The sequence below is a fragment of the Poecilia mexicana genome, unplaced genomic scaffold (assembly GCF_051168715.1).
Source record: "Poecilia mexicana isolate PSO_F unplaced genomic scaffold, ASM5116871v1 scaffold_10, whole genome shotgun sequence".
NCBI lineage: Eukaryota > Metazoa > Chordata > Actinopteri > Cyprinodontiformes > Poeciliidae > Poecilia > Poecilia mexicana.
Genome location: NW_028263379.1, coordinates 8,524,241 through 8,548,477, shown reverse-complemented (window position 1 = coordinate 8,548,477; position 24,237 = coordinate 8,524,241). Strand labels below are relative to the sequence as shown.

Here is a 24,237-nt window from a genome sequence, read left to right as displayed (position 1 = left end):
GTTTGTCCTGTTCTAATTTAGCTTTGTAGATCAACTTTGATGCAGTAAAGTTTAAGTTGTTTAAAGACAATTCCAACTTTTAGTTTAATTAATAAGCTGCTGCAGACTATGGTTTCTGAATGGTAAGCCAACAACAAAACATTTCTCATCCAGCAGCCATTGTGCAGGCGTACACAATGTTGGGTAGTAACAAGTTGCATTTACTCAGTTACATTGAATCACTTTTTTAAGAAAATGTACTTTTAGGAGTATTTTTACTACACTTTTTAATTTTACTTGAATCATTTTATTATGATGAATCACTACTCTTGTGTAAAATTTCTGGGTTCTCTACTCACTGAATGAAGAACAAACATGTTTCAACCAAAAATTCACCAGACACAGAAACACACCTGCAGTTTTTGTTAAGAAATTAAATGTCCTTATGCTTGATTTTGTTATTTCTGTTACTTATTTGAATTATTTACATTTTTTTCCTTAAAATACCAAAAATGTCCTCTTAACTTTATATTTTGATCCATCTGATGATGTAATTTTTAAATATTAAATGATTGATAATTTGATCAGTTACTTGGTAATTGAGCATACTTTTTACCAAATACTTTTTCCTCTTAATTTCTTGGAGAGATACTTTTTACATTTACTTGAGTAACAGTATGTTGAAGTATTGATTAACTGCCCAAACCTGCCGGGTGTTCTATCAGATAGATAGAACACCCGGCCTACATGCAGTTAGTACGCATGCCCGCGCATGCGCATTAAGAAGTCCGACCGTCAGTGGAGTTATCAGTTCAGGATACGTAACAAGTTATGACGAAAATAAGTCATTAAATTGTTTATAATATGATATAATATGATAACTAGATAAATATACATGCGTTGTCGTGGTTTCAAAGTGTATTTAAAGCAGGTCTGGCTGCAGCTGCAGTCAACTACAACACACGCCCATGTAAAACTCATTAACCTACTTAACCGCTAAATCAGGATGCCATACAGCTGTTTATAACAAAGTGTATGATGATCTACGTCATGATTCTATGTTGCTGGTTAAATAAAATCATATGATAACAGCGTATACATGTCTGAGCTAAGCGGAACACCGGAGCTTCGCTTCGGTTGCTAGGTATCGTCTGCAGTTGCTAGGTAACGGCGTAGCGCCCGTTGGATTTTAAAACGGCTAATCTTCGGGGGAAAAAAGTGAACTTTTCATAACACGCCACCTTTAAAAAGAAATCGAAGACTTTTCTTAATCCGCAGGAGCATCTGAACTCCCCAGACTTAAGTTGTATTATTTTTACTCTTTGAAGTTTTAGTGACGCCCCGACAACAAAGTGTTTTTAACTAACTAGGACGAGGTGCTCCCAGGTAGCAATAAAGCAATTTTACGATCCAGCAGCAGCAGCATCTTGTGGAAGGGCTTCCGTTGCTCTGCTTCCGTTTTCATCATTTTCCATCTTGTGGTTTAATATGAAACAGTTGGAAACCCTTAACGTCTTTTGGGACTCAGGAGTTTAATGAATTCCAAAAATTCATGTTTGAGAACCGCAGTGACTCAGATGTTGCTCTTATATTGACATTCTTTGCTTTTGGAAGAAACTGGAGCATGAAATGCAAATAAAATATGAAGAGTTTTAAATAAATTGCTACAAATATAAAGAATAGGTGATTACTGATAAAAATACTAATTTTATAACAATAAAAATGACATAAGAAAATATCAGTTTATGACTTTTAGAGTGTCACCTTTTTGCTTAAATGCTGAAATCCTTTTAAAATAGAGGATTTTCTAGACTGCTGGAAATAACCATAATCATGCCAAATGTCTGTTTTATTTTTAATTAAAAAGTAAGAAATCCAGTCAAAATATGAGGGAAAGATACATTTCTGCTGCTGATTGTTTTTGCAGAACCTCTGTGAGAATCGACTCTTGTTTTCTGTAACTGTGTGTTTGCTTCAGAAGGAGCTGCTCAGCACTGTAAATATAAAAGTCTGCAGTAAACACACAAACAGATCTGGCTCCCATATGGTCTGTCTGCTGCTGTTCACATGGAAAACTGCTGCTTGGGAATCTCAAATATTTCCTCCAGTCACGCTTTCGCTGCCAGCCCCTGCAGAAGTGGTAGAAGTAGACATTTTGTATGTGTGTGTTCATGTTTTATGAAATGAAGTTCAGATAAACATATGGGTAAACATGTTGAAGGGGAAAATCAGATCAGATCCATTTCTGTCGGCTCATAATTTACTTTCTGCCAGATGCTTGTTGTGACATTCCAGAAGCCAAACTCAGAGTTCAAATGCATCAACAACTTGGTTTGAATCTCATTTTAAACAGCAAATAATTGAGAACTGTTCTTCCAGCTAAATTTAAACTGGTTTTTATTGGTCCAGCCCTAAACACACCCTTCACCCCAACTGATCCCTCCTCTGATCTGATCTGGGAAGTCACAGCTGTACATTCAGTCACTGCAAAAACAAGCATAAACAGGATGCACTTCATTCAGTTCTACCTTTGAAGTACTTATTTACCATTGAAACACACATTTATTTTTGGAACTTGCCTCATTTTACTGAAGTTTAGCCATGAGCCACATTGTTTTAAAATAAAACAGAAATGTAGCACCAAAAATCTTGGTCGTAGATGATTGTAATAAGTGCCATTTTTAATGCAAAAACATAATACTTTCCTAACTGCAGTTCAGCCACAGATAATTAGTAAAAATCAATTGTCTGTAGATGGTTTATACAAACTCTTTAGGCTTTCTGGAAGCCTTTTCAAATTTTGTCTTCAGACCTTGATGTATTTTCATTCATTCTTAGTCTAGTCTTTATTTTTGACCAGGAGAGATTTGTTGTATAACAAGCAAGCAACAAAAGGAGCCATTTTTGGGGGGATTTATAATGTGGGAATAAAAAAGAATATCTATCTAAAAAAACCCAATAAGAATACAAAATACATAAAAACAAACATATGAAACAGTTTAAAGTTAAAACGCACAAAAACCAACTCTGTAAATGCAACACTCAACTATTCTAACCAGTGGAAAATCAACTGGAATGTACTCCGAAGTCGGATTTCCCACTGGGAAACTGAGACATCATTAATATTTCATCAACAGGATTGGATTTCCAAAGCATGTTTCTTAAAAAAATTACCTCCCATGTACTTGTCATCTGCTGCAGATAACTTTTTAGCCCCCATTCTTTTTCTTTTGGCCTCCCACTTCCTCATTTTTTATGCACACACAGCACAAATCTGACTCCTAATGAAATTTAAATACAACGTGATTTGATTGTATAAAAGTTTCGGAAGATGACAGGCTCCTATTGTGGTTCTGATTCTGAAAAATAAACAGGACATTCTTGTCTGTCTTGACTCTGTGAGTGTGAGATCTTTTTTTTTTTTTTTTTAAATGTCTGGATATTTTAAAATTAAGACTTTCACTATAAACAGTTAAAGAAGAAATCAAAGCAACTGAAGGACTAAATTCAGTCTCTCTGAAGTTGTTTTTCACACGGGTCAAGTTGAAGATCCTTCAGCTGAGGAATTTTTCTCAAAATAAACTCAGCTGGACTCCTTTTTTCCTGAAAGTTGAAAAGCCTGACGGTCGGAGGAGGCCGCCGTGTTTCTCTGTAAAGCTGAACAAACGAGACTGTTTGTTCGTCACAAAGAGAGACGCTGACAGCTGGGGACATTCATTACGCTTTCGCAGACAGGTGTCAGGAAGCCAGGCTTTTGTCTGCACTAACGGAAATGTCACATTTTGTGCTTCAGCCGCGAAAAATGAACTCTGCTAATTGAATCTTCAGAATAAAGACAAAACATAGACCCTACAGTAAATCTTGGTGCTCAGCAGGAGCAGTGCAGGGTTAAAAACAAGGTACATGAGGTTCTTATCTGTCCATAGACTCAAGTATTTTCCCTCTGCAACAACAAAAAGAACTTTTCTCCCTATTTTGACTTCTGGCCTCAAGTATCTGAGGTATATCCGGTACAACAATACCTCATTGTTTGCTTACTGGACGAACATAGAAGCTGCTTTCTAGTCAAGCCAAGATTACAACCCCCCAAACATTGTCCCAGAGCCTCTGCAGACCAATTCATTTCATGTAGAAAAGCTCACACTGCTGCAGAAAGGATGCAAATACTAAAAATGTTGCCTTCAATGTCATCTGCTGTGTTTTATAACAGTTTGTTTTTATTAAAAAGAAACACCAAGCTTGTTTTTGGTTCTTCATTCAGTGAAGTTACTCTCAGTGAGTAGAGTACCCAAAAATTTTACTCAAGCAAAAGTAGCGAAAAACAATCTATAAAAGAAAAAAAAAAACTCTTAAAAGTACATTTTATCAAATAGTTACTCAAATATATATAACTGAGTAAATGTAACAAGTTACTTTTGCTTATAATTTTGTGTAAGGGAGATATTACTATTAAAAACATTTCTCAGTCTTGCAATGTACTGTATATATATCTGCAGAGTAATCTAAAAGTTGTGAATTGTTACAAGAAATCAAGTGGATAAAACTGCAACACTGTAAAGCTATTTGGTAGCAACAAATTGTTTTTTTATTCTGCTTTTTCAGGTCAGGGTTCAGAAAACTCTCTGGATTTGTGTATTTTCACATCAGCCTTTGGATAAACTGTTTAGTAAAAATCGTTTGTGTTTGTTGTACTTGGCCCGCAGCTTCAGTGGAGTTTTACTGCTTCCCAACAGTAGTTACCTTTGAGGGGCCCCAATATTTGAAGTTAAACATGCAGAACCACAGCGTTGCGTAAGAGAACCTGGCGTACAGTTCCTCCAAGCTTTCTGGAGCCTCCGGGTTGGTTGGATGTCCAGACTGACTCAGTTTCCTGCGGACAAGCTGTGGTTTCCCCTTCCTAACCGTCTTAAGAAACCCCTCAAAAGAGTCTTGCATGACTTTCAGAAAGAACCAAACAAAAGAACCAAACAAAAGAATCAAACAAAAGCATACTGAGGCTTCTTGTCTTTGTCCATGCTCCTGTTGGAGTGTTAGGGAGTTTTCACACCAGGTAGCCTGGTTGACTCGGGTCGACTGAGAACCAAAATGGCAACATTTGTTACATTTTCAGCTGATGCAGTTCGCTTTTATGCTGCCCTGTGGGAAACAAACCAAACTAATGGTTCACCTCCTCACCTGTGGCGGCGCTGCACCAAGAACGTCAAGAAGGAAACAACACGAACACTTGAGAAGACGACATGAGCGCAACTTCCTTCTTCACAAAATGTAAACAGAAATGGAGCGCCGTCAGATTTTAGTTTTTGTAGGATTTCTCTTTTGTCTCTGGCAAAAGACCACAAGCCATTTCTCCCTTTAGAGCCAGAATTTGTTTTGGTTACATTTACCCAGAATGCCCTGCGCTGCAGTCCGCTTCCTGCTTTTGGAGCGGTCTCCAGTCTGATTGGCGTTCACGTCTGAACAGCACCAAGAGACTGAGGTTTGAAGGCGTCCCAGATTTTACTTTTTTGGTCCCTGTCAGAGTTTGATTGTGCATTCACACCTCCCCAGATGAACTTTATAGGCAAATGAACTACAGTTCGAATAAAGTGGATTAAACATGGCTGGTGTGAATACACCCAGATTATACATAAACCAGAATCAGTGAGCTGCAGGGATTTTAAAATATTCTGGATTTATTAACCGTTCGTCCAGTCCTTTTTCAGGTTGCATATTTAAATCCTGGCCTTTTTAGAAATGTTTCTCTCGTTCATCTATCGCAGAGTTTTTATCTTAAGTTTAAAAAGTGATTCAGAACCGTGTCAAACCTTTTAGCTCCAACACCAGAGATGTTCTTGAACAAATGCATTTCCATCAGAGAATCTCCCATTATACTGTCCATGTGTTTCAGATTTTTATATTTTAGTTGGCCTGCTAATTCTGTTTTGTCTACTATAAACTCGGTTTGTGTAAGTCTGAATCTAATCCTCCACACATTCTTCAGACGGACTTCCAGAGAACTGAATCCAATAAATCCTTACTGCTTCGGACTGGATGCTGTAGCTTTAATATTTCACTAACCCGCTGTTTGAAATGGTCTAATCTATGCATTGTTCACAACTAACAACCTAATCTCCATGCAGTGATTGATCATAAGTGGCCAGGAAGTCGGCAGACACGTCTCTGCCTCTCCCAGATCACTTCGAATTAGATTCATCATCCCCAGATGTTTTTGTTTGATGAAGGAGTGGCTCCCTTATGTAAGGGCCACGTGTTGAGCGCTAACCTTGGCCAGCAGCGAACTGCCTCCTCCAGGCGTCAGTAACGACCTGCAGCCTGTCTGTGATGAAAACAAGCCGCTTTGATTTACAGGAGACCACGGATCTGTTTTTCTTGCTTCCAGCAGAGAGTTATTAATAGAAAGCTGCTACATGTATCTGATTTTTCTCAGATTTGTAGCCTCAGAAGGAGGATGAGGCTCCTTTCTGGATGTTGAACTCAGTGATTGCTTTGGCACGATTCCAGGATTTCTCCTTCCTTTTTAGTAGGTTGTTGCCTAAACATCCTCCTTTTGAATGGCTGCTTGATGTTAACAGGAAGACTGCAAATAGTCTGATACTCTATACCCTGATTTAATTCCTCCATGAATCACCATTGTGCAAATGTCTTGAGTCACACCCTCATTTCTGTACATTTACTTTCGTCACAGCCAAACTTTCCTGTGTCTTTTAGGCTGGTCTTGATTAAAAGTTTTCATCCTTTCCAATTGTCTTTCCAAGTTTTCCTTTGCTGTTTTTCTCAGCTAAGTTTCTGTTTCGGGTCTTTACTGGATTTTTTTCATGTTTCGTAAAGACATGACTTTCCAATACTGACTATGTGTCAGATAAAGTTTATTTTAGGCCTAATACTTCTTCTTTTCACCTCTACTCTCCTTGTTTTTTTAAACACACAATATCCTGATATGGAGCGTACAGAAACAGTGAAACAGCAGCCTAAAAGCTCCCTAAACATTTTAAGACTTTCAGAAAGTTGAGTTTATTAGTACAGGAACAAATGTGAGATCTCAACAGACACTGCTGAACAGTTTTAATAAGTTGCCTTTTAAATATTTGGTAACACTTATTTGAAGGGGTGTGCATAAGACTGACATGACACTGTCATAAACTTGACATAAATAATGACACTTTTAAAGCAAAGTTGCTCTAAAAGTTGCATTAAAGGTCCATTAAAAGTGCCAACTTTGCATTAAATTATCATAATTTACAAAATCATGCAAAGTTGGCACTTTTAATGGACTTTTAATGCAACATTGCATTAAAATTGTAATTATTTACCGAATGACATTTCATGACAACTGTCATAAACATCCATAAAGACTTCTTTATGTTCATGATAGACGTTATGTCAAGTTTATGACGGTGTCATGTCAGCCTTATGCACACAACTTCAAATAAAATGTTACCAAATATTTAAATCATTCCTATCTAGCAAAGATTTGATAAAAGAGGGAAACAAAATGTATTTGCTAAAAGTCAGTTTTAGCAAATACATAGTGGAGATTATTCAATTTGATTAAATAAATTTGAAAAAATTAATATTGTTTCTAAAACAAAAAGCTTTTTCATAAGATTTTTACACTGTGGCACTGAAAACTGCTGCAAATCTGAAAGTTAAGCTTAAATGTAAAATACAAGTTTCACATGTCTTTGCAAAATGTTTCCTGCTCTTACAGACACATATTCTCTGTGACGTCATGCTGTAATTGTGCATTTATGAAGGTTTTATCATGACTCAGCAGTAAACAGCTGTGTGTGTAACTGGGAACCAGTTAAAGAGTCACTCAGATGGTGAGAAGCAACCGGAGCTCATGTCAAGACTTTGGCACTTCTGTCTGTCATTAGGTGGAAAAACAACTGTTTTACGAGCTGCTGTGTTAAAATTATCTGTCTCTCTTGTACGCAGCAGCGGTGATCCCATGTCCTGCAGCAGGAATGATGCAGAGGAGCTTCATGATTCAGACAGAGTCACAAGTAAAGTTAGCTCATAAAGGAGCAAAAGACGTTTAATCCCAGTCTGATGGGTGAAAGAAGAAGCTTAAATAATGTCTAGATTAATTTTAGACAAATAAAATTTAGTCTGACTTTATTGACTGTGGTATGACAAAAGAAAAGTTATATACAAAGAAAATAAACTTTTAAAATAAAATCAAAGAAAAGAAGAATTGTGCCACATTTATACGCCTGGGAAACATTAAGTTACAGATAACTAATTAAAAGTTTCTATGCTCTCAGAAAAACTTAAAATATTAAAGAATAATCAAAGATTTGCATGATGTCAGTGGTATCCAAACTTTAAGCTACTGGCAGGCCACAAAATCCATTAAATAAAAAACGCTAAAATTAGTTTACTGTGATTTTCTGCTCAACAATAAACTTATTATTTATGAAATATGTATGTCATGTTAGAAAAACAAACAATTTCCAATCGTTTTCTGTTTTGTTGGCACTGTTTTTACTATTCCTGACTTGTTAACTGAACAAAATCTTTTCAAAGGCTACAAATGGCCCCCGGGCCACACTTTGGACAACCCTGCCTTTTGCTGTTTAATGCAGAATTTACTAACTTGTGCATATTGTGGAGACAAAAATGCTCTTTCTTTGTGTTAACAGCACATATTGCCATCCACAGAGTGAACTTTGGATCACAGTCAATTTTACTCTTTTATCACTCCGACTGCTCAGCAGCAGCCAATCGGCTGTAAAACAATCATGCAAGCTGGAGTTTCCAGAGAACGTTATGCTGTATTTACAGACTATAAACCGGCAGCTTATCTGCTCTCCCAACAGATGCAGCAGCAGCAGGATGTTATCTTTCATAGTGGTTTTTAAAATAAAGTCACACATCTAACACATTTTATTTCTACTGCAGTGTTTTAGGATTGTATTTATGGAATTTAATATAATATTTCTACTGTTTTCTGGCTTCAAGCCTTATTATGTTTATGGCATCATGTCTGATGAATATTTGCATAATCTTGCAAAAAAAGAAAACTCATTACATCCACCCTTACCTAATTCTATCGAAATCCCTCCCTTCAAAGGACTGAGTAAAGTTAAAGTTTAGGTGTACCTCCACCTTAAACCCTCAAAATTAAAATGTGGCTATTGAGAAAGATTTCAAAGAGTTTTGCAGCAGAATTAGTTCAGGTGTGTCTCGGTTTACAGCGCGAATCAGAACCAAGCACTAAAGATTTTCCTCTTTAGTTCCCTAAAGAGGAAAATCAGACAGCATGGCTTTAAGTCAAGCATTTCCAGTGAGAGTACCCATAATTACAGGTCTAATCAAAGTCCAAAGATAGCATCACATGAAGCTGCATGTGTGCTCATGGCTGCATTTACCGAGCCTAACATGCAAAATCCAACAAACTTGGTGAGGTTGTTCTGCATATGAGACATTGGTCTGTGTCTAAGACGTTAGTGCTGCATTATTGAAACACAAGAGAACAGCTTTTTGTTTGGGATCTGGATGTAAAACAAAACTAACTCCATTTTAAAAAAATAATTTAGAAAGGTATTGGTGAAATTATGGAAACTTACAAATGATTTTCCTCTTGAAAAATAAAGTTTAATCAAATCAGATTCTTTCATAAACAGACTTTTTAGTGAGTTAATTGGATGTTTCATGTTTCTGGTGCCTTTTGTTATTATTTTTTTTATCCCTTCTCATCACGTTTTAACGCTGAAAAACTGATATTTTAAATAAAATGTGACCAAATGTTTAATAGAAGTTCACAGTTCACACTTCTCAACCAGAGAGGTTTATCACATGCTAGTTTAATAAATCTTTACCTGCAAGACAAAGAAGAACAATATCAGCATTGTTCTTATCATAAACTGAATCATTTCATCATTTCCCTGATTAACTTCTTTACAGCAGAACTAAAGATATCTTAAAGATTACTGTTCTTGTCAGATGTAAATATAAATGAATACATGGACTATTCACAGATTTGATGGCTTAAAATTTGGCTTAGAGCTTTGTCTTTTCTTGCTCTTTTGAAAGACTATGATGAGATGTTAATATTGTTCTGGATGCATCTTATTGGCAGAGCAAAGCCGATAATTGTGACTTTATTAAGAAATCTTTTGGGTCAACCATATGAACAAGGTTCCATTAAAAAGCTTAAATCACAGAATGAAGGTTAACCTGCAAATATGATAAATGTTAGAGTTAATTAAACGTTATATGCTCTCTTTATTTAGAAAACAAAGAAAAACAAAAACGAGAATACATACATACATATACGTATGTATTCTCGTTTTTTTTGTTTATGTATACACAAATTAAAATTAATTTAGCGAAATATTTAGTAACATAAGAATCAGTCATTTTAGATACTTGTTCAGAAAGAAGTGAGAAGTTTACACTTTTTAACCCCCATCCCTCTTACATAACAAAACATAATGTATATATTTCACTGTTTATAAATATCCTTCAACTTCCATATAGCTAGCTGTTCAGAAATATAATAAACATGCAAATAAACAGCAAACAATTCAACCATGTTTGCTAGGAATAAGATGTGAGGCTACTAATGTCATCTAAATGGGATGAATAAATAAGATAACTTATTGCTGTGCTGCAACACAGGGTTGTAAAATAATTACTAAATTTCGCTTATGTTGAAACCATTTCTTATTTTTATCCTTTTTATGACTTTTCTACATAAATATTTAATAAATTATTTAAAAATATTTACATAACTTTGTTATTTTATATTTTTATAATATGTAAAAAAAATTATTTACATGTTTATTATGTTGTGGTGCTTTTTTTGCCCCTCCAATGTTGTGTACTCTTCATCCTCCTCCTCCTCCTCTGTGGGCGGGCTGGTTGGTGGGATTGGCTTTATGACTCGCCTCCTCTGTTGTAAATAAATTCTCCACACACTCACCATCCACTCACACATCCACACGCTGCTTCCCGCTGAACTGTCACTGGAAACGCCGCTCCACGCTGCGCTCACATCTGATCCGGGACCGGAGCCTTTAAAAGCCGGTACAGAACTGACCGGAGACCACGAACCGGGAATAAAACAGAGAAACATGGCTTCTGAAGATAAAGAGCTCTCTGGACTGTCCAATGACCAACTTCAAATACTGGAAGACAATTTCAGGATCAACAGATATCCAGAGGGGACGAGCCTCATGCTGATCGCTGCTGAGGCCGGAGTGTCGGAGGAGGACGTACAGGTGAGACTTACGTTTCAGCTTCAATGCAAATATATTATAATCTATTTGTTTAAACCGTGTTTATCTCCATTTTATAATAAATCTCCAGAATAAAAAAGTGCTACTGATTCATAACGTACCTTTTAAGTACTTTTTTGTTGGAACTAGGAGTTTTCAGACTGATAGATAACCATTTCATTTTAAGGAAGTTTTAAGCTTTCCTTAAACATGCAGATAAATATATGAAACATTTATGTGACGCAAACAGCTCGTTTAGCGCTGAATTAAATAATCTGAAAGTGTCTGCACATCTCAGGCTTCCAGAGCTGAGAAACAGAAACTAAATGTGTTTCTGGTTCTGAGAACAGAGAGTGAGCAGGTTTCTGATGATCTAGATGCGAAATCCTGAGGCTTACACTAGCACTTCTGAAATATACTTTAAACCAAGATCCATACATTTAGATCAAAATAGCACGATTTCCAATTCAGCTGGAGAATTTCCTCCTGCTGCATGTTTTGGGATTCAGCTGGAGGAAATGCTGATCCTTCACAGATATTATGACTGTAGTAACATAAAGTTGTGTCATCTGCATATATACTGTATATAGTCAACATGTTTTTTTACTCTAGAATCTGAGCTAGATGCTAAATACAAAGTGACCCATGAGGAACCCCACAACTGATTTCTTTCTCCCAAGTTAAAATTACAACATAATGACAAAAAGTAGAATTATCAAATAGAATCTGAGCCAGTTTAGCACACATATACAGTACATTAAAAAAAAATCTGTAAGAATGAGTATTTAAAGACAGAATTTCTGGATTCATCACTGTTTAGGATGTAGGTGAGATAGACATCTACTTGTTTTTTTTTTATATATATATAAATGTCTGTAACTCGATATATTTATGCCAATAATTAATTAAAATAATCCAGTGTAGGTTTGACCAGACCAATTTTTGAGAATTTGAACAAAAGATGGTGAAATGCTTTCCAGACTCCTAAAATATTTTAACTGTTTTGTAAATTAGTGCCAACAAGAAATGAGTGAGCTTCACAGTTCGCAGCATATTCTTCCGCTGCTGAAAATGTGCACAACATTCCCTACTGACCCCAAATGTGAATAGAAAAATCGTTAGATTTGGAAATGTTGTTTCTTAAATGCTGTGCCGCCCTCTGATGGAATGGTTCCCTGGGCGGTGTGCCACTAACAATAAAAATACAGTCAGTTAATGTAGATTTTGCTTACATTAACTGTTAATATTACAGTTTCCAGGTATTTGATCTTCAAATTAAATATGAACTTAAATGTTTAAAAGAGTTAATGCCACTGTGTCATGTTGTTGAACCTTTGAAATGAAGTCTGTGAGCATTCAGAGACAAGCATAAGCATAACGTGATATAAAAGCTTCACGTGAGAAGATTTGACTTGTTTTTCTTGTACAAAATGAGACTACTACTCCTGTCAAGTTGATTTGTTTGTCATTAGGTCACAGCAGGGTTGAATGTCCTGCTGAAGCATATTAATTTGCAGGGCGGATGCGTATTTAAGGGACTCGTCAAACAGAACTGACTGTCACTGAGGGTGTGTCTACGTTGTTTTGGATGACTCCGTTATGACTTTCAGTCACAGGTCGCTGCTCTGCTGACGTACATTAATCACACACACACACAGTAACGTAACTGTGTTGTTACTTAATGCTCCCTACAGCCAGATCAAAGTCCGCCCATGATAAGAATAGTAACGTTTTCAGGGTTTTGAACAGTTTAAAGCCTGATGTACTCTGACGCAGAATACATAACCAGACAGAGATTTTTCTGTTCAACAGAGAAGCATAATGAAAAATCAACAGTGTCAAATTCATCTCTAGATGTACTTTTAAAAACAGAGCAATTTATTCACAGAATGAAACATTTTTTAGGCACAACTGAATATCAGAAATAACATGTCACTTGATTATCTCCTTCTCCAACATGAACCCTCCCGCTTCCCACATATCTGAGAAATTCCTTCAGCTTTTGCATCTGTCTTATCAGCTGCCAGATGTGAAGTTTCAGAGCCTCAGTTAGACCACAAAGTGAAGAAAACCTCAGATGAATCATAGAATAACTATTGGGAATCCGTCTGATTGAGCTGACCCAGGTTCAGGTGTGTTTCAGGCAAATTTCTGCCTGCGGTTGAAGAGACACAACTCTGACATGGCAACTAAACGAGTTTCACCAAACAATCACTTGCATACTTCAGGCATGAGGTCTTTGTCCGTCCAACCAGTTACACCAGCTTTAGTTACGGTGCGGTTTGCATAAGCAGAAAGACAAACAAGAATATTTCAGCAAGTTGTTATTTTTCTGTGCATTCAAAGTTATGGAAGGACTTTACAAAGGAGGAGCTACAGCTTGTTTTCCCACATCTGGTTTGGTGTAGGTTTGGTTTGGCCACACTGCGCCCCCAAGATCAAAGTTCAGCTCACAGCTTAAACTCAAAATTCACATGTTTTATTTACAATCAACGGAAACGCCACTGTTACCTAGCAACCCCAGTCAAGCCCAGCCCGTCACCTAGCAACCAAACAGAGCCCCATCAGAAATAAAATCACCATCTCTTTTTTGCAAAAAAAAAAAAAATCTCATTTGCCAAAAAAATGACGTAAGTTGTCATTTTAGGAAGGTGGCAAAATCCAAAATAATTAAACAAAACAACCAAAAGCAATAAATAAAATAAAAATCAAAACCAAACACAATCCATAAATATAATGGATTATGAAGCATTTGCAAACAAAATTCCAGTTAAAAAGATATGAATGATAATTCCAGTGAGGACTTTTGGGATTATCAAGCTCATTTTAATCTATTATGTAGTTAATTGATTTATTGCTTATTCAGACGTTATTCTTGACATGACTTGTATTTTTCTTATTTTATTAATACCCACAGAGGGAGATCCTGGATACCTGCATAAATAATGCACTTCCTGATGACTTGAGGGAAGTCAGCTGCAGTGACTCAATTTGCATAAATGAGTTGAAACCCCCCCCCCCCCCCCCCCCCACAGATTTAAACAATTATGTGTTCCTGAGGCAGGAAACCTACTAAGTTTGGTTGGCAGAATAAAATATATGTTTTCTCAGCTCTAAATAGTCTTAATTTAGTCTTTTACTGTTTTGCATCTGTGAAGTATTTATATGATGAAGAAGCTGCTATGTCTCACTGAATACTTGTAAGTTAGTTTTGTCTTATTTCTAGTGGGACATTTGCACTAGAAACTAGACCAAAACTACTTTGCAAGATTTTGTGGTTTTGCAATGAAGAGCTGGTTTGGGCATCGTTGTGACATTTTGCTGCAGCAGTTGCATGTAAAAACTTCCTGTTTACATGAGCATGCCCTATGAAGTGTTCTAGAATATTTTTCTAAAGTCATAAAAATATACATGTATATAAAAATACAGTTCTGTGACACATTTAGTTTTATTTTTGAGCTGCTAGGGAAAACACTAATAAGAGAGCTGTTGCAGGATTGGCACAAACATGCAAATATAAAGATTTGTTTTGTTGCTCTTTTCTCTTTTCTCTAATGAATCAATAAATTTAGGTGTGGAAGGATCTTTCCGTTATCCAATTACAATACAGTATCAGTGTTGCATAAATGAAAAGTCTGGCATTGATTAGCTGTGATAAAAAAGATAAATGTAGGAAAGGAAAAGCTTAGAAAATTTAAAAAAACAACAAAACAAAACAAAACACAGAAAGCTTAAAACCACTAATACTACCAGGCCTAATCTTCAGCCTATTACATCAGAAACATTTAATTATGTGGCCGGGGAGGCTTGTAATCCAACCCTTTCTGTGTTTCCATTCACTGTACACAAAGGTGGGAGGCTGAGCTGACGGGGAAGCCCGGTCCAGGCAGGATGAGGTAAAGGTCTGGCCCCTCATCAAAAGACCCGACTTAACTCCTCTTTTCCTCCTGCCACCCCTCCTGTACAGGGTTTTGTGTTTGTTAACAAAGCAAGCATTTGGGGAGGGTTTAGTTAAAGGAACCCAACCCAACCACCACTCCCATTTCACATTAATTATATTTACATGTTCTGGCCTCTTTGGTGCATGTTTAAACTCTGGCACAAATCGTCTTGTTTGCTGCAGCATTAGAGTTGACTTATGTAATTCAATGCAAACCATGTAGCAAAAAAAACAAAAAAACAATCTACTTTAAGGCTAGGCAGTATTGCTAAAGTTTGCTGCTGGAGTTTATAAAATGTAAAGTAAAGTGCAAAGGCAGCAATTTGCACTTGAAAGAACCGGATTGCACAGTTGGAGACTATTCATGAATTGCTTCAGGGGCTTGCGTTAGTGTTATTCCCAAGTGACTTTCAGAAGAGAACCTCGTGTGTTTTCAGTACAAAACGTGGAAAATGTCCCGCCTGTGAGACGCACAGCTCAAACAACCAGTCTTCTGTCAGAGAACTGTATCCCTCCTTTCCCCTTGGCGTTATCAAGATTACGTCAGCAGTGCTGTGAATCCCTTGACAACATGAAGTGCAGAGCAGCAATGCAGTAGGTCAAGGGTGCATGTTGAGGCCCTGCACAGTCATCCTCTGGTCAGAGTTTAATGGGGCACTTACTGGCTGAGTGGTCAGAGTGCAACAACTGTTGGACTAAAGCTCACAATTTGCAGTTTACAACTCATTTTAAATTCAACAAATGGAACACCAGTTTCCTGAGTTCAGCGCAAGTGATATTGTGAATATAAATGCTATGCTGATGAACATATTCAGTAAAAAAACAAAACATAAATGTAGGAATACTGTAACTTTTGCAGATGTCAGTTTGAGTTTAGCAAGCTAACACATAACAATAAAAAACACAAAATGTGCTGTTAGCTAAAGCAAATGAAAAATAAAATGCAAAAAAAGTTACATTGTAGTAACATAAGTGTGATAATTGATACTAAGTTATGCAAAAAATGTAAATGTTTAATGTCATCTTTGAACAAAATGACCACAGATTCAATGCAAATGTTAACATACTAAACTTTCACCACTGACTGTCGCATTTCCATAACATAAATCTAAATGTTACCATGATAACATGCACAGGCTGAACCTGCTGCCCATTTCTACAGTGCTAGCATGCTAAAACCTAAGTGCTAATTAAAACCTTTCCAAAACATGAATTTTACTTTGCTAACATTAGCATGTTAATCTGTACATGGTAAATGTCCACTTTCTACATCAAATATGTTACTGTGCTAATGTTAACATATTCATTTATTAATTTTACTCAACACAAGGAAGCCAGACTATAAATAATGAATCTTGTCAAAAGATCAATTTGGTATAACTAGCATCAAAAAATCGAACTGCTAACTATCAAATAAACCATGCTAGCATTAGCATACTAAAAAGATGCTATTTTTAGCATTAGCCTAATGGCAATTTTCAAAAAACAAATTTTAAACTGAATGTAAAATGCATTGACTAAGATGTTGGTAGGCTATTTCTCACCATGCTAATGTACTCAGTTTGTTGTAATTATGATATAATAAAGACTAAACTCAAACTGGCTATCAAAACCTTTTGTTTCATTTTCAATCAGGGAGATCCGTGTTCAAATTAAAGGCATGTTTTTCCGTCATTTATTTTGCAGCTTTAAGTTTCCTGTATAGTATTTGTTTAGTTCATGTGACTTTCTTGAAGGGCTGAATCAGAAACAAACTGATTAGGTTCCCAGTTTGGGAATCGCATTCACCTTGTTCTCAGGTTCGATATTGTTTGCATTCAAAAGCAGCATGAGGCCTCCGGATAAATATCAGTTTAAATAAAACCTAAATACATTAGTTGGCAGCACATCAAGTCCAACTGTCTAACTATCATGTCATTGCTATAGATTTCAGTGTGCGTCATAGTTCTGGTTGTTCAGGCTCTGCAGCCTCAGCGCCCCTGGAAAAAACCTGCAACCTGCTTTAACAACTTCCTCATTCTGTTTTTCTCCCACAGAGATGGTTCAAGCTGCGCATAGAAAAGTGGAGGAAGGAGCAGGGTCTACCGCCAACAATTGGATCAGTGTTGGACTGAGATTTTCTGACCTCCTTCTGATGCACAAACTCTTCTTAGCTGACCTTCTTCCTCCTGAACGGGGTGACCTACCTTTTCTCTTCGCCTCACCATATGTCCATCCCTCCTTTTTGTATCTATGAAGCTCCTTTGTCTTTGCAGAATATGAAGTTGTTGGTGTGCCATTGTAACTGCCTTGTTTACATAAATAAACATGTTATTGTAAGTGGAAGGAATTTGCTTTTACATTTGACAGGATGCAGCAGGATTATACAATGGAGGGAGGATGAAGTGCTTGCTTTTGTTTTTTAGTTGGTCTCTGCAGTAAAAAGATGTAAGAGAATCACTGCTTTACAATACATATGAAACATATGTGGTTTAATCTGGAACGTTACCATGGAGACGGTGAGGGAAACAACGGGTTAAACCAGTTCAGGTGATGTAATTTGTTCCCTTTATTCCCTAAAGCTAGCCTCTGTGTCTTAATGTTGCACTCCTTCCTCATATTTGTTATGTTTTGATTCCTTTTTTATTGCTGTTTTATGTTTTTATTTTTGTACAGTACTTCGGTCAGCTGCTATGTTGTATTTTAAGTGCTTTAGAAATAAAGTGATATGGTGTGGAAAAGTCTGAATGCTGTAAAAAAGGATGTGGAAATGTTTATTACATTTTTATCATTCTTATGTCAGTTCTGCCTATTTGAGCTGCTTTCATTTAATTTTATTTACTCATTTATTTAACCGTGACAATGGTTAAACAAACAGGACAGAACAAGTCTGTAACTGATGCATTGCACCCAGAGCATGTATCTGCAGCTAATTTGCAACCCCAGTCCTTGGTTGAACATTTCTATACATGAAAATGCATATCAGTACAATCAATACATATCAATCAAAATACAATAATATATATATATATCACTTTTTATCACTTTTATCACTTTAAATCCAACTAAGCTGCTGGTCACGTCACCCCAAGTCAAGGTTTACAACCACACGTGAAAATAACTGCAAACAGATGATCAATTATACAATAACACAGCTTTGAAAAGCAGAAGTAGAGTCTCCTGCACAATCAACAAGAATGCAACCAAAACATTGTTTTCCAGCAGCCATTGTACAGCGAATACAAAGGTAAAACGAGCTGACCAAACGTTCTGGAGCTCAGTTTGGGTTGCTAGGTAACGGGCTGGGCTTTGCTGGAGTTGCTAGGTGATGGGCAGTGCCTGCTGATTGGTGACGTTACATTCCAGAGGTTTTTGAAACAATTAATTTTCCAGATACCAAAAAGAAAAACATGAACTTATTGGCAAAAACAGCTGGGTGTTTTTAAAGCTCTTTGGCTGTTTTTAGAAGCAGTAGAAACCCAAATGTAAGTACAAAAATGTGCAAAATGTAAAATTTTGCGTAACAGGTCCCCTTTAAAGAGAAAATTAGAGGTTTCAAATGCAGACAACCCAGTTTAAAGCCTCAACTGTTCTAAAAAGAGCCAGAAGGTGATGTAAGAGAGAATGATCTTTCCACTGAACAAGCCTGGAGTAAAACACAAAAACAAACACACACTCGCCGATCGTGGGAAACTACTGAGCTTGAATAAAACAAACGACCAACATGCAACAGATCTGTTCACAGAGCAGCTTTTCCAAAGGTGCTATGAGCTTATTAGCACTCATCCGCTCTCATATCATATAGGCTTTTACTCCTCATTTTGACTGAACACACAGTGTGATGTTTAGTGAGCCCAGGGGATTTTTCCTCTTCAACCAAGTGTAAAAAAATGTCACACCCACTGAAGAACAAGCACATTTTTATATTCCCTGATGAAAACACATTACATATCTCAAGACCCCCCGCCCCCTCTGCTCTCTCATAAATCATAGATTTAATCTCACAGTTTGGATTGCTTAACATCACTAAATGCTTTCAGGGTTAAATGGAATATTTTTCTTCTGTGGTTGCCGCTAAATACATCTTGTATTTATTAATACCTTGTGCTTTTCAGTGACTCAGTTGGTGCCATATGTTATGTGTCATTGTGGTTTCTTGGTTCTCTATTTTTTCTCTCTCTCTTTCTGCAGTTTAAGAAGCTGTTGCTTTATTCAATAAAACCTTTTCCCCTCTTTTCTATAATTATCTGAAAAACCTGTTTCTCCCCCTGTCCTGTGGGGGCGCTGCACCAAAACCTCCTGACGGAAATGAGATGAAAACCTCCAAAGAAGACATGACCAAAGCACTTCCTAGTTTGCAAAATGTAAACAAAAATTGAGATTTTAGCGATTGTTCAATTTCTCTTGTCTTTGGTAAAAGACCACAACCCATTTCTCCCGCTAGCGCCAGACTCTAATGTTTGTTTTGGTTGTAATTACCCAGAATGCCCTGCATTGTAGTTCTCTTCCTTCTTTTGGAGCCCTCTCTGGTCCGCTTGGTGTTCACATGCATTTGAGTTGTAAAAACTCTCCAAACAAACTGGACTTTCTAGGCAAATTAGCAAGAGTTTGACTAAAGGGGAATAAACATGGATGTGAATGCACCCTAAAGTTTTTTGCTTTACTTCCCTTTCTTTCTTTTTTAGTTGCTTTTTTCTCTTTTTCCAGTTTCATTTGAAATAAACCCAAATAAATTTATTGTAGAGTTATATTGGAGCATTACAGAGAAAGCCGTAATGCTCCACTTGTGAAGGAAAACCAGTTAGTCTTCACCTTGACACTTATGTTCAAGGAGAAATAAAGAAGAGCCTAATTCAGTACATCAGTACCATGCTGCAGGTTTGGTGTACTGCATGTAATCAAAGCAGTGAACTGACATTATGTCCTGCAGATAAAAACTGCAGCTGCATTTTTCAACAGGAGTCACATATTTTGCTGTTGTGGAATTGAATGCAGTAATTTAACCTTATCTTTAAAGGAGTCTCCTCCTTTTCTATTTTCTCCTTTACAACATATTTCCATCCTCTGCACAATCTGTTTCAGCCTCTCTTAAGTATTTTTAAATGATTCAACACTAGCCGTCCCTCGGGTGTTCTCATGTCTAATTCTGAGCAGGCTCTGTTTTTGTAGCGCCACTGTTTCCAAAACATTCATCATCACACTTCTCTAAACTTTCCCTTCCCCTCCTTTCACATTTTCTTCTGACACATTAACATCTGGCAGAATAAAGTGTATTCATGTATTAGAAAGATCCATTCAGACCTAAATTCAATAGAAAATGTGTGGCAGAACTTGAATATCAATGCTCACTGAACATGAGTTATTTAAATGGTAATAAGCACAATTTGCAGTTGTAATGTTCAAGAAAGTTGCTGTAAATAGAATATTCATTATAATCCTATGAAGATTATAATGCAGTTAGCAAACAGGACACAACATGAAACTAATCTCCAGATTTACTCTCAAAGACAAACTTAACCAAAAGTGAAAGAATTAGATCTGGTGAGTTCCTTAACGTGGGAATTTTTAGAGCAGTCACTTAAAATTGTATCATGAATGAAAAGTACTTGTGTTTTGACAACCTCTTTTTAAATGTTTAAACACCAGAGGTCAAAGCTGAGACAGATTTGGTCCAATGATGTAACTTGATTAAGATGTGATGAGACGAGTGTGAACAGAGTAGGAGTGGATTGTTTTTGTGTGCTGCTAAGAGATTTCTGCAGAGCAGCAAGGAATCTGCTGAATTCAGCCTGCATCAGCCTCTTTCCGCCTGACTTCACAGATCAGGCTGCTTTACCCACACAGACTAAATTTAATCTGTGAATTTCCTGATTTGTCATCAAGTTATTTTCTGCAGCTGGTTGGGTTTCAGATGTCTACAAAGCTACCGTTCTGTTTTAGCTGAGCAGAGTTTGACTATGATAAAATAACTCAACAAACACAGACTGTAAAACAATGGCATGATTGGTTTGTATGTGCTAATGGCTAAACCAGATATTTACATACACTGAAAAAAAGACAGAAAACTGACCAAACTCTTCTTGTTATTTCTATTTGCAAAATGCCAGAAACTTAGTGAGAATTTTCTTTAGAAAAGAGATAACGGAGTTTTAAACTGAAAGGCTCACATCAAACCTTTTGGGTTTCCTCTTACAAATGGCTGATAGGTTAAATAAAACATTTGAGTTAATTTGAGTCACACCTGTGGGTGTGTTTTAAGGCCATACCTGAAACACTCACTGCTTTCTTGTTTGACACAATGGGAAGGTCTAAAGAAACCGTCCAACAAATCAGGAAGAGGATTGTGCAGCCGAAGAATCTTTTAGAGTCTTTAATAGTTTTTATTAAATATAATTTAGTTTTAGTCTAGTTTTCATTAGGTATAGTAGTAGTTTTAGTTTTTTATGATTATTATTTTGGTAAATTTTTGGTGCACATTCAAAAAATATTGTATTTGATTACTGATTGGGTAATAAGCATGAAAACTAAGGATCTTATATTAATAATTTCAGTATGCTTTAGTTAGTCTTATAAATGCATGTTATTGTTCCAGTTAGCTATAGTTTTTCCCCACTATTTACTATTTTTACTTATTTCAGTTAATAAAAATGTTTTCCCATTTTCAGTTCTCATTGTCTTGATAGCTCTTGTTAATTATAATAACTTTGTTTTTGTTTCGACATCACAAATCTCAGTCCTGTGGAGAAATTGTGGGAAGATCTGAAATCTGCTGACAAAATGGACTTGATTCCAGCAGTTCTGTCAGGAGGAGTGGGCCAGAATTTCAGCAAACTACTGTGAGACGTTTGTGTAAGAAAATCCAAAGGACGTTTGGTTTGACTTTTACACTCAGGTCAAGTGAAAAAGATTTCTCACTTTTAGCAAATAGAAATAATTTTGGTAATTTTAGCTCAGAAAAGTTTTGTCTGATTTAACTTCAGACGATGAGAAAGAAATAAGTTTGTGTCATTTTATTCGGTGTATGTAAAATGTTTTAACTGTAGATATATATAAAAAAATCCACTCCCTGAAATTATTAAATTTTGGCCAAACTTGGATGAATTAGTTGCTAACAACTCAGTTGCCACTTTTCCTGAGTTATTTTAATGCCACACCTACTGTGTTCAGAAATCTCCCCATAACATCCATCCATCCTACAATTACTCTTTCTTATTTTACAGCACAAACAGTGGCTGATTGAAAAAACTCACTCGAGTTTAGAAGGTGAAACCCGGCAGATTTATTAGTCCAAACTCACAGCAGCAGCAGCATCATGTGGAGCTGCTGCTGCCAGTTTCTCAGCGCTCTGGGAAAATTTACTGAAGGGCCTTTTGTTGGGAGAAAGTTCCTGTTTCTCCACCCAAACCGAGCTGTTATGCCCTCCAATGTAAGGACTTATTTTCTCTAAAGCTCTGCTTTCTGGTGCACATCTATGTCATTCTGTATCACAGTTTTTCTCATTTCTCACAGTTGGAATAATAAAAACTGGTTGCTCAATCTTCTAATAATTGTGTCACTTGTGCACAGCAAAACAGTGTTTTCTTTTTTCTTTCAACAAGTTGCAAATGTGTTTGCACATCATCAATTTTTATGTAACTCATTATTAAATCTAATCTTAGATACTGCCTGGCTTACTCTAGATGGCAATGAAAGAAAGATTGCTAAAACATTTTCAATAAAATTCACTTTATATGTTTAAAAATGTAATGAAGAAATGACCAGAAAACATCTCTAGCAGCCCACACACACAGCGTTAAGGGGAAAAAAATCTAAATAACTCAAGAAGTTAAGAGCCTCAAGTTTCCAGCTTTGTGGTGACTGCAGCTACAACAGCGACCTGGTGGGGTTGATTTCATTTCGTTTGGCCTGGACAGTGAAAATGTTCTGGGTTTGTTGTTGTAATAGTAACATACAAGGTTTGTTGAATTATAAGGAGGGATAAAAACAGAGTTCATTCATAAACAACTCTTAGAAATTAGATGTGGTGAAAATTGAAACTAATTTCAGTTGTATGAGAATAATAGATAAACAAATATAGATCTAGTTTCTTCTGGGGATAATTCGATGTAGCCATTATAGATGAAATCAGACTTTTTTTTTTTCGAATTGTGCAGCCTCACTTTTACAGCTAAAAAAAAGAACTGAAAGGGAAAAACATAACGTAAAGCAATACAAACTGTTGTGCATTCGATCTAGTAATTCACATATTCTGAGAGAACCACAGCAGCATTGTGCAAAGTCTGAAACACATGGTTTTAATAAAAACTCAGCAGCGGAGGGAAAACCACGTGGATCCCTGCTTCCAGCCTGCGGAGAGAGACATGTTTTATTTCTGAGGGATTTGATTTCTCTGCACGAAACTCAGAAATTTAAAGCAGCAATATTTTTCAATCATGAAATTACAGCAATTCAAAGTTTCATTCCCAGAAACAGATGCATGAGATTTATTGTGTGGGGATCTTTGTGAAACTCTAAGACAGCGATACAGTTTATAGGTGACCTTTTAACTGTACAAACGGTGGTTTCTGAATGGTACATTAACAATAAAATACTTCTCTTTTCCAGCAGCCATTGTACACCTCATACACTGGTCTTTAATTTCCCTCTGAGATTAATAAAGTAGTTTTGAATTTGAATTTGAAAACCAGTTGAACAAATCTACTAGAACTCAGCTTGGGTTGCTAGGTAACGCGCTGTAATTTTCTGGGGTTGCTAGGTAACGGCGCAGTGCTGGTTGAATGTGACTGAACAGTTGGGAGGTTTTTGAAACGGCTCAGTTTTGAGTCACCAAAAAATATTAACTTACTGCCATAAAACTGGTTGTTTTTTTTTTATTTTTAAAAGTGCTTGGGTTGTTTTTAGAAGCTGCAGAGATCCAAATGTAAGTATAAAAACATGAAAAATGTGAATTTTGCATAATAAGTCCCCTTTTAATCACAGTTAATTTAGGATTTTAAAAAAGGGAATTGCTTTTTCATGTTTTTGTATTGACTTGTATTTAACTTTATCCAATACTAACATTTGTTTGATGATGTAAAACATTTAAGTGTGGCAATAAAGCAAGAACAGAAGATG

General features: G+C 36.4%; 1 protein-coding gene across 1 annotated transcript; it reads left to right on the top strand.

Annotated features, from left to right (window-relative positions):
• Window positions 1-10,905: 10,905 nt before the first annotated feature.
• Window positions 10,906-17,925, top strand: hopx (HOP homeobox). The gene is made up of 2 exons (XM_014988605.2): window positions 10,906-11,207; window positions 17,181-17,925. Exons 1-2 carry the CDS (start codon window positions 11,061-11,063, stop codon window positions 17,256-17,258), a joined length of 225 nt encoding a protein of 74 aa, XP_014844091.1. The 5' UTR covers window positions 10,906-11,060; the 3' UTR covers window positions 17,259-17,925.
• The last annotated feature ends 6,312 nt before the right edge of the window (window positions 17,926-24,237 follow it).

Bases quoted from the DNA above. Each gene is read 5' to 3' on its own strand.
- hopx (XM_014988605.2), top strand. From the start codon at position 11,061: ATGGCTTCTGAAGATAAAGAGCTCTCTGGACTGTCCAATGACCAACTT. The intron at 11,208-17,180 runs GTGAGACTTACG...TTTCTCCCACAG, and splicing joins TGTCGGAGGAGGACGTACAG to AGATGGTTCAAGCTGCGCAT.